The sequence below is a fragment of the Urocampus carinirostris genome, chromosome 3, assembly GCF_059441175.1.
Source record: "Urocampus carinirostris isolate Australia breed hairy pipefish chromosome 3, RoL_Ucar_1.0, whole genome shotgun sequence".
In the NCBI taxonomy this organism is placed as follows: domain Eukaryota; kingdom Metazoa; phylum Chordata; class Actinopteri; order Syngnathiformes; family Syngnathidae; genus Urocampus; species Urocampus carinirostris.
The window spans coordinates 9593054-9610144 of record NC_142351.1 but is presented as its reverse complement, the minus strand read 5'-3'; the positions used below and the strand labels follow the sequence as shown (position 1 = coordinate 9610144).

Below are 17091 nucleotides of genomic sequence, written 5' to 3'. Positions count from 1 at the left end.
TGCCCTCATGAAGATTTTAGATCAGGGAATGGTGTAACACGAGTCTGTAGTTTGCAATAGTCTATGGTCTGTGCAGCCCTTTAAGACTGTCCCGTCTTAAGGTTTCTTCATTTTCCATATGTTGAGGTTTTGAAGTTTTTCCTTGCCATGTCAGTTTTAGATCAGGGGATCGTGTAATAATAGTCTGTGGTTTGCAAGAAACTGTGGTCTGTGCAGCCCTTTGAAACTCCTCGTGATTAAGGAAGTCACAAATTAACATCACTTGACTTGAGGTTTTTGAGTTTTTCCTTGCCATCATGTAAGTTTTAGATCAGGGGATGGAGTCATGATAGTCTGTAGTTTGCAATAGTCTGTGCAGCCCTTTGAGACTCCTTGGGATAAAGCGCTATACATAAAAACATGAATTTACTTAATACATAAACACAAAAATAAGTAAAGGTTTTTTCTTTTTGGAACGCAACCCCCTCAAAAAACAAGGGATTACTGTAACTGCAAATAAGATTTGCACCACATACAGTACAACAAGTTGAAGCCTCTGTTTCCACACTAAATTATTTGCTAAGAACTGTAAAACTCCTCTCAAAGTGATGTATTTGTATTTATTATTATTCAGCCAGTATCAACCATCAACATGATATCTACCGGAAATCATTTTGTCACGCAAAGCTATCGACGTGACTCATCGCCTTCGATCGGCGCCGGGGTTTTAGACCCAACTGCTGTGTTGGGAGTCATTGGTGACCAAACCCCCCAATTCCAACCCTTAATGCCGAGCGCCAAGCAGGGAGGTAATGGGTACCAATGTTGTAAGTCTAGTATGACTCGGCCGAGGCTTACCTCCCAGTCTCGGAGCGGGCGCCCTACCATCTACGCTACCGAGTTGGTCGGATTTTCTCCATGTTTGGCAAACAAGGCCAAAAAAATAATAATGACACTCCATAACCTCTTTTGGACACTGGGGAAATTAGGATCGATGCCATTACTTCCTTTTCCTCAATTTTACACCTTAATCAGGTAAAACACATTCATATTGAAAGCAAGAAAGTCCAAACCCTTCACAAAGAGTAAAGCACAAAGGTGAGGGAAAGAGGGAGTAACGGGATTGAGCCTTATTTTTCCTGCTAAATTAAGCCCCTTTTGACCAAGTCAGGTAGGCAACGCCCTAGCTTCTCTATAGCCAGCATTACTAACCAACTCGAAGAAACCATGGAAAGGATTTGAGCAATTGTGTTTATTTTGTGTTGTTTTATGAAATGTAAATACCTAAAGAGGGCGCTGCGAGACAAGGAAAAGCACAGAGGCGTAAGAGAGGTGGTTGCAGGAAAGACGTGGAAAAATAAACAAGAGTGAAGCGCAGTATTCAACTAGCGGCATTTTAAAGTAAATCATTGATTAAAATAAAAAAGGTTTCTGCTTTGCAGATTTTCAAGTTTCATTAGCTGTGCTGAGGTAATACTGTATTAGTTTACATATTTTCATTTTTCCTACCATTTATATCCATGGTCAGATTGTCGATGAACGCAACCAGGTTTTCCGCTCTCTGGAGGGTGTTGGAAGTGCTGTTAGTCAACTCGCCGATTTGCTCCGCCATCACTGCACTCTAAGGGTTTCATCAGCACAGGCAGAAAAACAATAAGGTTTATGTTCCGCCGATCAATAGTTCTTTAAGTGTGCAATAAAATGTACATATGATACCTTGATGCCTGGGTTAATATCGCAAAAAAATCATTATCACCATCAGGAACAAATCAGAAGAACAGTTCTCATTCCTATATATGATTTTCAGATCTAGACTAAATCATGAATAGATTTGTTTTCAAAGCAAATCTCTTTCCACACAAGTGTTGGATAAAAATGACTAATATGTAGCTTACATTTTCAGTTGCAACGTTCTTCCCACAGGAATTTACCACTGGGGAAACACTACCCTCATTTTTGCATAAATGTCCATAATTGAGACGTGATACTTGCACTAATACACAATTCAGAGTGCCCTGTTTAGGAGTTGCATGCAACTGTACTCTTGGGCGCGACCCATAGGGGGCGATGACGCTTTATGCGACAATGCCATGCAAAGTAATGCTAGCTGCAGTTACACACGAGGAAAGAAGAAATGCAATGGTGAAGAAGCCCCTAGAGACCACTGTTGGCGTCATTTTTAGGCAGACTTGTTGAGAAACCATTTCAAGCATTTACAAGCACCCAAAATCCAAGCACTTTTCAATCCTTGAAAAGGCAACATTACAATCCGAATTTTTTTAAAGGATTTCAAGCACCTGCACAAAATCTGTTTCTACTAAGGTGTACAGAAGTGGATTACTGGAAGCGTGCATTTAGAAGCATCACCTTGTCTTGCAGAGTATCCACATCTACACTGATGTTAAGAATCTCCCCATCTAATACACTGGCATGATGGCGGCTGTCGTCCAATGAGCGGTTGTACTTCTCAATGGCATGCTGCAATGTTCAAAAATAGAAAACATATGATGAAAATATTTTAAACACATACATACATTCACAGACATACAAAACCAAACGGCATTTTTAAGCCAAAACACCACCAACTTTGGTATTGCCCCAACACTAATAGCACTTTAATTAGCATAGAGAGGTACGTCTACTTATGAATTTAATTGGTTCCAGCAGTGACGTCGTATAGTGAGACCGTTGTAAATTGAAACACGTTTTCCTATTGAAATGAATTGAAATGAGATTAATCCGTTCCAAGGCCATCAAATGCAAGCAAACCCCCAGTCAAGGCAACTGCAACTGCTCTGTAGGTACACTAATGTATATTCAATATATCATATAGTAAAATAGAAGAATAAATACGACTAAAGAAATGCAAAAAAAAAAAACAATAAAAATAATAGATGGATAGATGGATAGATAGATACCGTATTTTCCGCACTATAGGGCGCACCAGGTTATAGGGCGCACCCCCAAAAAATAGATTTTGGTCCTATATCTTCAATAGATAAGGCGCACCGGATTATAAGGCGCTACAATGGGAACGTCGACAAAACAGTCAGATGATTCAGTCAAACTGATTACCCCCTTAACATTCCCAAAGCTTGCAAAGAAGCAAATACGTGTCGTAGACACGTGCGGATGCGGTGTCCGTACGATGTCACTTAAATGCGTCATTTCAAATATCATTCGGAAGGTTGAAGTCTTGGGATTCAAGAAATGCCAAACATTTCTATGTTTCTATTTTCTTTTTCGCTCACAACTTTACTGTGCATATGACAATAAACACTTGGAATTGAGTTTAATTCACTCAACTCATCACAGCAACATAGTTCTAAAACAAGATACCGGGAAAATATAAAGCCGCATAACTCACCTAAGTTCTCACGTTCAATAATGATACGCAATCATGGTCTTCTTACAACCGTGAGTGAAGTAAATCCAGGAGAGTAGAATATTTACAAATACAGACTAATGAAACATGATTCTTTATGGCGTACTTTAGCAAGCTTGCTACGCCATTGCTAAACTCGGCCGATTGCAGGGTTTGTTTTGGCCATCTAGCCAATCCGAGGCTCCGAATAACTTCAGCCAATAGTGATCGATTCAAATGATGATTGACACATTGGTTAGCCAATGAAACGCCGGTATATAAATCCCAGCATACACCGCGGACTTGCTACGCCATTGCTAAACTCGGCCGATTGCAGGGTTTGTTTTGGCCATCTAGCCAATCCGAGGCTCCGAATAACTTCAGCCAAGAGTGATCGATTCAAATGATGATTGACACATTGGTTAGCCAATGAAACACCGGTATATAAATCCCAGCATACACCGCGGACTTGCTACGCCATTGCTAAACTCGGCCGATTGCAGGGTTTGTTTTGGCCATCTAGCCAATCCAAGGCTCCGAAAAACTTCAGCCAAGAGTGATCGATTCAAATGATGATTGATACATTGGTTAGCCAATGAAACGCCGGTATATAAATCCCAGCATACACCGCGGACTACTCCACGTTCGGGGTAAAATCGAGTCGGCGGCTGTTGAGTAAGTTGCGAGACCTTGCGAATTTAATATTGAGCCATATATAAGGCGCACTGTGTTATAAGGCGCATGGTCAGCTTTTGAAAAAAATTAAGACTTTTAGGTGCGCCTTATAGTGTGGAAAATACGGTACTTTATTCATCCCCGCAGGGAAATTCACAACATGTAAAACGTCAGTTTAATTTCTTAGCACATTTCCACTCACTGATTGTTATATAGTTTTGATTATTTTTGTGATAAAAGCCTGCAGTTTTTCAGAGCAGGCGACCGCTTCCTTCATTTTTGCCCTTGATAAGCCAATAGTGTCCCCAACGGGCTCTGTTTCTCCTATCCAAATCATAAAAAGCTTTTCCATGTCTATTTATCGGCGTCCCAATTTCATGTTTTGGTGATAATATTTTGCTTCTTTTTGATCGCAAGTGGAGCCTTGGCTCTCTTATTCTCTCTTCTTTTTGCAGGACCAAAGGCTGGAAATGAAATACTGTACTAAATCCATTGCATTATCTTTTAATAAGCACATGTTGTAATATTTTTTTTGCCTATTTATGCTGACGTTGTATCTGTTTTCCTCTCCAAAGTCTTTATTACATGTTTTACCATGAAGTGCCATGTCTAATTTTGTTGCATACAACATTCATAACGTAAATTCACAAATAAGTTAAAAAAATAAAAAATCATGCATTATTATTTCTGGATTTTTTTTAGTTTATCTCTCTCACAGTGGATTTGCACCTACGATGAAAATTTCAGGCCCCTCTATGATTTCTAAGTGGGAGAATTAGCAAAATAGCAGGGTGTTCAAGTACGTACTTTCTCACTGTATATATGTACCTACCGTAAATTCCGGACTATAAGCCGCTACTTTTTTTCCCAAACCTTCAACCTGCGGCTTATTCAGTGATGCGGCCAATTTATGTAATTTTTCTAACAGCCGCCAGCGGCGCTCGAGTACAAAAGGTAAGATTTAGACCGGTGGAATATATGCGGCGAGGAAGACTGCAACAACATACCCTCATCATGCAAATTACAAAAAGTAAGGCACATGACGCAGCTTCCAAGCTAAATGCAATCGAGCAGTCCGATAAAGAAGGAAACAGAGCTAACGCACGTAAATTTTACTTTGCGAGGGTGTTTATGAATAAAGGAGCGTAGGACGACGTCTATATGCCGAAGCCTCTTTCCCCTACTGGGGAAGACGACTTTAAAGACGTGGTCATAAGGAGGAAGATGAGGACTACGTACCGTTATTTCTAAAAGTACGGTATGTTTTCTTAACAGATCCGTTTACTGCGTTGCGAGCATGTTGCTAGTAGCGTTTTGCTACCCTTCACAGGCACGGTTTGGGATGAAAGTTATAATATTATTATTAAAGCTTTGAAAACTCTCTCGGTGTACCGTCTTTCTTTGTAAATATATGTAACCATGTATAATATGTATTTGCAACTGTATATTTTTGTAATGTATTTATTTTAGAAACTTATTCTGATATGTTTTGCACGAGCAAATGAGAAAGAAGGGGCGTGGCAAACGCGGGTTGACGGGAAGTGGAGTAAAGGTGAGACGTGTTTGTGGACGCGGTCGACAATAGTGGATATATATTTTTCCCACCCTTACCTTTGGAAATATACACTTTTTTCCTTGGATTACTTTCAACGGGCACCCAGACTCTGCAGGTCTGCATCAAACCTTAAGTACCGGTATCATTTTCCGTTCATTTTGCTGGCTGTGTTTTTGGACTGTGTCGGTTATGGGTAAATTTTGTGTTTGTGTTGCATTTATTCAATGTGGGCGCATGCGGCTAATACACAGGTGCGGCTTGTGTATGTACAAAGTCGGTTTTCCTCCCGAAATGTGGTGGGTGCGGCTTATAATCAGGTGCGCTCTACAGTCCGGAATTTGCGGTACATACAAACATACAACTAGATCTCTCTGACTCTTATTACTGTGCTATATTAATACATAAAACAAATTCACCAGTAATTATTCAAGGTCATTCTCCTTTGTACCCACTAAGCAACATATATGTGTTCCTTTTCTTGAACTGTGGATGGATATTTTGACTTTGCTTCAAGTCCTCATTGAGATTGTTCCATAGTTTTACACCGGTTATAGATATACAGAAACTTTTTCAATATTCTTCTTACATTTAAGAAAGTTATGTCTCCCCCTAAACTGATAGCTTCCCTCCTGATTCTTAAATATGCTCTCATAATTTTCTGGTATTGACCTGTTTTTTTGCCTTATACATGAAAATTGCTGTTTGATATAATACAATTTCAGGAAATGTAAACAGTTTTGATGATGATTATGAATTTGAGATGCATTTTGAGTGTGTATTGAAACTCACAGCAGCATTCTCCATGGATGCATTGAGCTTCTGCAGCTGAGTCCAGGCCATAGCGCTTGTGTTCAGGTTGTGAAGCTGTGCCGCAAGCGAGTCGAAATCCAATTTTTGCAGATCATCCAGCAGCACGATGACGCAATTATCACAGGCTGCCATGAGAACATAAACTTGCGTCAGATGTAAGTACAGCATTACCTCTACATACAAGATCAATTTAGTCCCGGATTGTGTTTTTATCTAGAATTACACGCATCTCAAGTGAATATTCCCCATAAGGAATGACTGAAAAGCGATTAATCCGTTCCCCGCCTCCCCAAAGCATCCAAAATAACACTAAATAGTGATAAAACATATCTACGTGATCACTAAAACACATTCAAATACTAATTGAACATAAAAAATAAAGTACTAAAATGGCAGTGCACTATTAGAACATCACCCGCATTGAGATTGCAAAACCTTTTTTGGGTGGAATTTCCCTCGTCCAGCCTGGAATGTGTTTCTGGGAAAGCTGGTGAGTCAGCAAAACTAAAAAAATGAATAATCAGCTTTTTTGGGCAGTTTTCACATCTGAGGTAACCATCTTTCAGCCGGGGACGCTATACTAAAGTCCATGCCCATTTGTTCATCCATTCAGGAAAGTTACATGGGGTATTTTCTCAGGTGCCACTTTTGTTCAGCCTGTCAGGGAAATTATGGTTTAGATGTGCTTTTTATACTCTTGTATCTTTGTATACTTTTATACTCTTACTTTTGTACTCTTTATACGTTCATATATTTCTTAAATATTATTTATATATATATTTATTTGTTTATATTTGAGTATAATATATACTCAATAAGTGTGTGGTTTTACGATTTCGAGTTATGTTCAGAGGCAAGCACCTCCAAGGTCAAAAGAATAGGTTCCCAAGCACCAAAACGTGTGTCTCTAATTAAAAAGCTAAAACTTGAGTGGCCACTAACAGTTTCTCAGGCTACTCCTCAAGCCTCTTGGGGCCTGCTAACTATTAATCAAGATGGCCTTTTTTAGGCCCGTTCGAGAGCTTGCCTCCCTACATTCCAAGCCCGCTCGAGAGCTTGCCTCCCTACAATTACAGAGACGCATTGTGTTACAAAGTTTTACTATCCTTATTGCTCATTTATTATAATCGTAGGCCATCTAGTAACCAACATTATACACTGCATTTAAACATGTGATTCCTGTCTAAACCAATCAGATTTGTTTCTGTGTTCATATAATCTTGTTTAAACCAATCAAAAGTGTTGTTTCTTTCTTGTGTTTTCCAATGAATGAGCCTCCTGCCAGAGGCAGAGCGTGATTACTCCCTGAGCAGATCTTGGAACCACGGGCTATCAAAAACCTAAATCTTCGACTCACGAGTCGTGTTCTTTTCTTCATTCTACTACAATCTCAAGTTTTAACCTTGACACAGCCTTTCTCATTTTTTTTTTAGAATGTTGAAATGATCAACACATGCTTAAAGCGCCCTCTTGTAGTTTAACATGTGCATTGATAAAATGAAGCAAAAATAAATCGCACCAATTGCACAAAAGTATGTCGCCACCCGCCGCCAAACTATAATTCATAAGCTGAACTGTACAGTAAGCATGAGACAACACCTGATTCAGGTTCCATGGGTGTGCATACATTTCATAAGTATTTGCATGTGCAGTACTACCTTCGCACTGCAGGTGGTGACCATGTGCAACGGGGACATTGTGTTCATGTGAGCAAACTTCACACTGTTTTCCTGTCATGCCTTCCCGGCAGTGGCATTCTCCGGTCTGGGGGTCGCACTGACTGCCTCTGCAGTTGCATTCTGGGAAAACAAAATAAGTCACACCTTCAGGACCTTCGGTGAATTGCTACAGTGCCTAGCGAAAGTATCGCAAACCAGTAAATTTAAGGACATACTGCCACATTTTAGGTTTCAAACTTAAAACTAATAAAAGTAAATTATTGTTAAAAATCAACAACATGTGAGATACAATCGTAAACTGCAACCGAATTATTTCAACATTTTATAATTTAAATATTGGCCCCCTGTTCTCTTAACTCAGCCAATTCATTTCAGAAGTTCCCCAATGATATCTGAATGATCCGATGTCAACCTAAATGACTAACAAGGTAAGTCTCAGTTAATATCAAAATATATAAAGCATAAAACCTCTGGAAACATACCATGGCCTGGCTGTACCGCTAAACATTCGGCCCAAACAACAAGAAATTTAATCAGAAAAGCAACCAAGAGGCCCGCGATCACATTGGATGACCTGCAGTGGGGCGGCAGTAGCTCAGGAGGTAGAGCGCTCGTCTTGGGATCAAGGGATCCCAGTTCGAATCCTGGCTTGTCCGTGTTACAAGTCGAAGTGTCCTTGGGTAAGACACTGAACGCCTAATACTCCCAATGAGCAGGTTAGCGTCATACATGGCTGCAATACAAGGCCGCTATTGGGAAATGTGAAGCACACTGTAAAGTGCTTTAGGAAGTCATTGACTTGAAAAGCGCTATATAAATGCAGATCATTTCATTTCATTTCATTTTCAGACATACAGCTGATGTGGGACTATCTGTGCAGTGGACATCTATTCGTCGTACCCTAATTAAATCTGCCCTGAATGGAAGGGTGGCAAAAAGAAAGCCCTTTTTGAAAGAATACCATTAAAAGGTATTCATGGCAAACAAATAACACTGTGCTCTGGTCAGATGAGACCAAATTTAAACTTTATGAGCTTAATGCAAAGTGTTATGTTTAGCGTAAGAGTAACACTGCACATTACCCTAAAAAAAACACCATCGTCACTGTCAAACATGGTGGTGGCAGTATCATGCTCTGGGGTTTTCTTTTTTGGCAGGGACTGTGAATATCGTTGGAGTTGATGGGACGATGGATGGAGCTAAATATAGGGCGATTCTGTTAGTCTGCAAGAAGTCTGAGATTATAGGTTCACCTTCCAACAGGACAACGGCCCTGATCATAAGCCAAAATTGAAAGCGGAACGGTTTAAAACTAAAAATCTAGAAGGTGTTGGAATGGCCAAGCCAAAGTCCAGACCTCAATTATAGAGAGCATATGTTAAAAGATCCAAAAAAAAATGCCATGCACAAACGGTCACCATCAAACATTAAGGAACTTGAACAATTTTCTCAGGATGAACGGGCAAATATTTCAGTTTTCTAGATTTGCAAAACATGACTCTTTGAAAATATTTTTGGAGTGTTTTTTTTTTTAATCTCTAAATGTTGGAGCTTGAAATATGGCAATATATCAAAAGGTTCTTGGGGGGAACAATACTTTTGCAAAGCACTGTACGTTAAATGCCAGTTTTTGTCTGCTCACGTTTGCATCCATCAGGTCCGTAATCCCAGAATCCAGGAGCACACTGGCGACAGTTGGGTCCGTTGACTCCGGGTTGGCACCTGCACTGACCACTTTGAGGGTCACACGACCGATGCACTAATGCTGCAGAAGCTCCGCAGTCGCATGGCCGACAACCGGCGCATGACTCGAAGCCAAAGGAACCGTCCTGAGAGGCAGGAGGAATGAAATGTTTAGACCAATCAGGAAAATTCTTCATTGCCGTGGAAAAATAAAAATAAAGGCTCTTTGAACTCAATTAGGCATTGTTAACAGATACTTAATCGAGAAAAAAAAATCTACTTTCAACTATCTACAAACACCCTAACCTACACACCCAACCTTTGACAGTAGATCGCAATAATGCCCGGATCAATATCTCTTTCCCTGCTTTTTTGTATGTGTGTGCATTGATTTATTAGAGGCCATAAGAGAAGTAAATCTTACTTGCTCTCACATATAAACATCATACTCTCCCACATGCACGACAAGGATCTCAGATAGACAACCATACCCATGCACAAACACCCCAATACCATTATACTCTCAGACAAATGACTATGCTTTATCACATATATTACTCTACTCTCTATATGCGTGATAATATAGTAGTGTGTATGAGAGTGTAGTAGTGTATGTGTGAGAGTGTAGTAGTGTATGTACGAGAGCATAGTGCACTCACCACGATCCCGTCACCCAAATACTATTATACACTATAATACATGCTACTATACTCTTGTACACACACTACTTTACTATCTCGCACCAACTACTATGCTCTTACATACACAATACTATCCTTTCACACACATACTACTATACTCTCTATACTCATTCATATACATATATTACAACTCTCTCACATATAATCTCATTCAAACGTGTTATATCCCGTAGAGTATAGTAGTGTGTGTATGAGTGTTAGAATTAGAATATACCTTTATTATCATTGTTACAAAATGGGTTGAACATATTGTGACAACAAAATTGGACGTGCCACTCCAGTTTCACATTTACAGTGAGGATAGAAGAAAACAAAAGATAAAGGAACAAAGAAGATGTTTGTATTGTCCTTGTTGCAGGCTTTGTTTAGGCAACTTTTTGATAAAATAATGCTTTCACCATACATAATTATGTCGATTGGAAGGACATTCTCAAGGACAGAACATAACGCTAATTTCTCAATTCTTTGGATTTCTGGCAAGTTTAGAAACTTCAAACACCGTCATCCAATCCTGGTGTTCTCATATATCTGAGACCCCATATGTGTGCAAAAGCATGTTAGTGTGTGTATGAAAGAATAAAAGAAATGTGTGAGAAAGTATTGTAGTGTGTGTGTATGAGAGTATAGTAAAGTCTATGAGAGACTGTGCAGCGTTGTGCATGGGTATGACTGTGTCCGTATGAGAGTATACTGAGTATACACTCGTGTGAGAATTTGATGGTATACAAGTATGCTGTATTTCTCAAACGGCCTCTCGTATAATATCTCTAACATTTACATGTCGTCAACAAACCTGGCATTGGTCGCAGTGAGGTCCACTAACGCCGGGTTTGCAGTAACACTGGCCAGTGTGCGGGTCACACGACGCAGTACCACAGGGTGAACAACTGCATCCTATAAAAAAACAACAGTGCAGTACTTAATGGGTACTGTTCAAGAAAATCCCACAGTATGTGTTTAATTACCGTAAATTCTGGACTATAAGCCGCTACTTTTTCCCAAACGTTCAACCCTGCGGCTTATTCAGTGATGCGGCCAATTTATGTCATTTTTCTAAAGGCCACCAGTGGCACTGGAGTACAAAAGGTAAGATTTAGACCGCTGGAATATATGCGCCGAGGAAGACCGCAACTTCTTAGCTTGTGCACAAATTAAATTAGCGTAAGCTTACCCTCATCATGCAAATTGCCAAAAGAAAGGCACATGAAGCAGCTTTCAAGCCAAAGGCAATCGAGCAATCCGATATAGAAGGAAACAGAGCTATTGCACGTAAACTTTACTTTGCGAGCGTGTTGCCAGCGTGTTTAGGTTATGGGAGCGTGGGACGACGTCTATACGACAAAGTTTCTTTCCGATGCTGAGGAAGACGACTTTGATGGCGTCGGTTATAAGGAGGCAGATGAGTACGGTTTACAATGATCTTTACAATTATGGTACATTTTTCTTAACAGAGACGTTTACTGTTTTGCGAGCGTGTTGCTATTAGCGTGTTGCTACCTGTCACAGTCACGGTTTGGGATGAAAGTTATATTATTATTAAAGCTTTGAAAACTCTCTCGGTGTACAGTCTTTCTTTGTAAATATGTGTAACCATGTACAGTATGATATGTATTTGCAACTGTATATTTTTGTAATGTATTTATTTTAGAAACTTATTCTGATATGTTTTGCACGAGCAAATGAGAAAGAAGGGGCGGTGCAAACGCGGGCTGACGGGAAGTGGAGTAAAGGTGAGACGTGTCTGTGGACGCGGCCGACAATAGTGGATATATATTTTTCCCACCCTTACCTTTGGAAATATAGACTTTTCTTCCTTTGATTACTTTCAACGGGACTTGGACTCTGCAGGTCTGCATCAAACTTTAAGTACCGGTATCATTTTCTGTTCATTTTGCCGGCTGTGGTTTTTGGTCTGAGTACTTTATATTTAGTTACACTTGCGGGACTTAAAGTCGGGTTTGGGTCGCTCTTGTGATTGTGTTACATGTTTTAATGTGGGCGCATGCGGCTTATATACAGGTGCGGCTTGTGTAAGTACAAAAGCGGTTATCCTCTTAAAATGTGGTGGGTGCTTATAATCAGGTGCGCTCTATAGTCCGGAATTTACGGTACTTTTTCACTTAGGGCCAGATAGGCCTAGATTTTTTGACTTACGTGTGCAGTTTTTGGCAACGATTGCATCGCCATAGTAACCAGGGGCACACACCTCGCAGCGAGGCCCCGTGGTGTCGTGCATGCAGCTTAGGCATTCTCCCGTCAGTTGATGGCAGTCGATGAACAGCATGTTGGGGTCTGTATTGCCGTTGCAATTGCATGGCTGGCATGTGCTGCCGAGCACCATAGGGTTGCCGTAGAAACCAGGGGCACACCTGACAGGCAAATAAAGATTTTGGGCGGTATGCAGTAAGTCATGTTATCAAAGGCTGGGTTCACACAGCAGAGCTTAATAATCAATTCTGATTTTTGGGTGAAAGCAGATGTTTTTTGTGAGATTGTTCAAATGTCCAACTACAACGGTACCTCTAACTTATGTAGAGCAAATAAGCCCAGCACAAAAAGGACTTCCACATTCCTTGTTTCAAATAACTCACTTTGGAATGGATGGATCGACTACGTCCCCTTTTGGACAGTTCCCGGACGTACCAATTTACTATGTACCATAATGAAATCTGATAACATGAAATTTGAATGTAAATGAAACATCCAAGGCTACGTATTGATAAAATAATTATGTCGATTGGAAGGATATTCCCAAGTACAAAACATTACACTAATTTCTCACTTCTTTGTGTTTCTAACAAGTTGAGCAATTTCAAACAGCGTCACCTAATACTGTGAGTATCAGATATCTAAGACCCATAAAGGCATGAACTGGTCAAGCATCCCTGGTCCATATAAAAAGAGCAGCTGATCAATAGCTCATCCTTTTTTTTTCTTCTGCCTGCTTTTTTCAGTATGAATGTTTTTTTGTCTTAAGCAAGTGGTTTTAGAGTGAGGCCTATATGCACTCGATACTCCAACCACCTGACCTCAACTCCTGCTTTTCTGAAATACAATCAAGGTTCACCTTTAACTTCCTAAAACTGAGCAGAAATAAAACGTAAGTACTTCTCATCAGCACCAAATCCACCCTTTCTAAAGTCGGCTCCTTCTCTTTTCGATGACAATTCCTCAGATTTTTTGGTCAAGAGTCTGGGTGTCATCCACGACAGCACACTGTCCTTCTTCAACTTGCATATCAATAACACCATCCGGTTAGCCTACGTCCACCTGCGCTCCATCAACCGTCTTCGCTCCTCCCTCATCCCACTGACAACAGCCATCCTCAACCATAGCTTTCAGCCGCTCTGCCCATCAGCTCTGGAACTCATTACCGCCCGACCTCCGTAAATCTGCGACCTGTCCACCTTCAAATCCGGACTCAAAACTCACCTCTTAAGACTTGCCTTTTCTTGACCATCTACCGCCCCCTTTTTAATGCTACTTTGTTATTATTTGCTATTTATTACTGGTTTGTTTTATTCTTGTTTCATTGTAGTTTGGTATTCTTTGTACAGCAACCTTGGGTGTCCTGAAAGGTGCTTTGAAGTAGAATGTATTATGATAATTATTATTATAATCCCGGCAGCTACTGTATACACTTTCTGTTTGTTGTTGTTTTGTTGGGTTACCTTTCGCAGTGTGGCCCAGCGTAACCCGGCATGCACAAACACTGCATATGCTCGTTCTTCTCCACGCAACCTAGTGCAAAACTGCACAAAGACAAAGCAAGTCAGTTTGTTAGCACAGAAGCGACAGTATCTGAAGTTTTTTTCTAGTGCTGACTTGTTGGTTGGCACACTCAGAGGGCACGGGCAACTGGAACATGAAAGCCCATCCGCACTTATGTTGCCGGAGAAACCAGCTTGGCATATCTCACAGTGGTCGCCGGCCGTGTTGTGTTGACAATCCTGACACAAACACATACGACACAACACATCACAAGAAATTGATGGACACAGTTTGACCTCAACGCCAGGACGAATTCAGACTAAAGAAAAATCAATTAGGACTTTCATTATTTGGAGTCAACTACCGTAAATTCCGGACTATAAGCCGCTACTTTTTTCCCAAATGTTCAACCCTGCGGCTTATTCAGTGATGCGGCCAATTTATGTACTTTTTCTAACAGCGGCGCTCGAGTACAGAAGGTAAGTTTTAGACCGGTGGAATATATGCAAGTGTGTTGCTAGCGTGTTTTTGAATAAAGGAGTGTAGGACGACGTCTCTTTCCCATACCGGGGAAGACGACTTTAATGACGTCAATTATAATGAGGAAGATGAACACGGTTTACCGTGGTTTGAACATGAACTGTATCTTTTTTTTTTAACAGACCCGTTTCCTTGTGTTGAGAGCGTGTTCCTAGTAGCGTTTTGCTACCCTTCACAGACACGGTTTGGGATGAAAGTTATAATATTATTATTAAAGCTTTGAAAACTCTCTCGGTGTACCGTCTTTCTTTGGAAATATGTGTAACCATGTATAATATGTATTTGCAACTGTATATTTTTGTAATGTATTTATTTTAGAGACTTATTCTGATGTTTTCCACGGGCGAATCAAAAAGAAGGGTCGAATACAACGGGGGCTGATGGGAAGTGGAGTAAAGGTGAGACGTGTTTGTGGACGCAGCGGACAATAATGGATAAATATATTTTTCCCACCCTTACCTTTGGAAATATACATTTTTTTCTCCTTGGATTATTTTCAACGGGACCCGGACTCTGCAGCTCTGCGTTATACGTTAAGTACCGGTATCATTTTACATTCAATTTGCCAGCTGTTATTTTTGGACTGTGTACTAAGAGCTTGCTCTGTCCACTCCACGCATCAGCCCGGTATTGCAGTACCTCCGGGAACGGTGCATTCGCACTGATCGCAGCATGGCTTTGAGGCTAGGACCTTGACTCGGCCTTTTGGCTTAGAGCAAGTGTCTCGGCTCCTTGGCTTTGTAGCGTATTATGAATTGACCGATAACGGATAATGGATAATTAATAAAGAAAATAGAACAATAAACCTTACAAAATCCCCCCCTCATTTAAAATTGCGGGACTCAAAGTCGGGTTTGGGTTAATTTCAGGATTGTGTTACATGTTTAAATGTGGGCGCATGCTGCCTATATACAGGTGCGGCTTGTCTAAGTACAAAAGCGGTTATCTTCTTAAAATGTGGTGGGTGCGGCTTATAATCAGGTGCACTCTATAGTCCGGAATTTACGGTAATCATTTTAGTTTTCACTTTCATGTGTTTTTCAGTTTCAAATCATGTAAACTTTGATATTCAATTCTTTGTTGTGTTATGGTTCACCGATCCCTTAACCATCAGGGTCCTTGTGGCACCACTTCCTGTGGTGTGTCTAGAGCAAATACATCTTGGCGGCGCACATCCCTCTCCAGGCAGTTTTTTTGAGTAGGGGTTTTGGAACCCCAGATGGAACAGATAGTACTGGGTTCCAGGGTTACCAGTATGTGGAGGCGCCTACTGATCTGACTTAGATACAGCACCTTCATCATCTGTTCACCGTTGATTCTTGGTTAGAGCGTCATACCGCTCTTCATAAGACCATTGACAGGCAGCGGCGTGTAACAATACTAATACTAATCAACATTTTGTTTCGAAATATTGAGTATGTCTTTGTACAATATGCATTGCATTACTTTGGGCTTACATATATGAGCAGAAAAAACAATGTTTGTGGTGATGACGCTACGTCCTTCTCTTTTGAGAAAGATTAAATGCTCAAAGGATTTTTTCCCCCCGGTAAAAATACAGTACTTTATAAAAGTATTTAAATCCCAAAACAGACATGTGTTAACTTTGTGCTAATGTTAAATTCACAAGGCCATATGTAAATATAAATAACAAAAAAATCAAAATATCTGCTAACCTAAAGCTGTCATAATACAATACCTGAGATTTTGATTAAACTGAAATGATTACCTGCCCAAGTCAACAATTTATGAGCATTAACATCTTATCATAATAAATAAAAATGTTATTTTCCGCAAAAAAAATGCATGATCCCATCATACGAAAAGCAGATTGCACTACTGTAAAAGATTAACTGTTAAAGGTGTGATACGGAATTTTGAACTTTTCACTGCCTGACGTCATCTTCTGGCTTGTGTCATCTTTGCAGCCGTTGTTAAGATCCTTATGTTGCGCATGCCTGGACGTGCATTTCTTAGCTGCATTTCTTGATGTTTTTTGGGGTGGCGTTTGGACTGTATTTGAAACAGTCCCTTTCTTACTTTCACCGTTTTCATGTTACACAAACAAAAAACTGCTGTGACGACCATTAAGTCACTCTTCAACTCTGCCCGTCCGCCTTGTCCTCATTTTTCTCCTACCTATTCTGTTCCACGCCCCGAACAGCTTTCTAAAAGTAAGAAAAGCAGATGGACGTGGCTGGAAAAACAATTGTAAGGGCTCTTTAACAGTTGGGCATTGTTTAGACATACATAATAGATGAAATATTCTACTTTGAACTCTTTAAGGAAGCCTCAAACAACGCACCCTTTCCAGTGTCAGCAGACGAAATGGTGCTTCCTAGGTAGTGTGACCTGTCGTAATACCACCCTGAGAATGCCCAATCTTGGGAAACT

The 17091-nt window shown here is 40.4% G+C and overlaps 1 protein-coding gene across 1 annotated transcript in view; it reads right to left on the bottom strand.

Annotated features, from left to right (window-relative positions):
* lama5 (laminin, alpha 5) overlaps positions 1-17091 on the bottom strand; it is a 159593-nt gene that overhangs the window by 49435 nt on the left and 93067 nt on the right. Inside the window, exons 43-51 of the mRNA XM_088330583.1 lie at positions 14272-14396; positions 14118-14198; positions 12601-12815; positions 11240-11340; positions 9705-9891; positions 8042-8182; positions 6363-6508; positions 2347-2457; positions 1489-1600 (exon numbers count right to left, since the gene is read on the bottom strand). Of these exons, the coding sequence (XP_088186709.1) occupies positions 1489-1600; positions 2347-2457; positions 6363-6508; positions 8042-8182; positions 9705-9891; positions 11240-11340; positions 12601-12815; positions 14118-14198; positions 14272-14396 (1219 nt within the window). The remainder of the gene's footprint in view (positions 1-1488; positions 1601-2346; positions 2458-6362; positions 6509-8041; positions 8183-9704; positions 9892-11239; positions 11341-12600; positions 12816-14117; positions 14199-14271; positions 14397-17091) is intronic.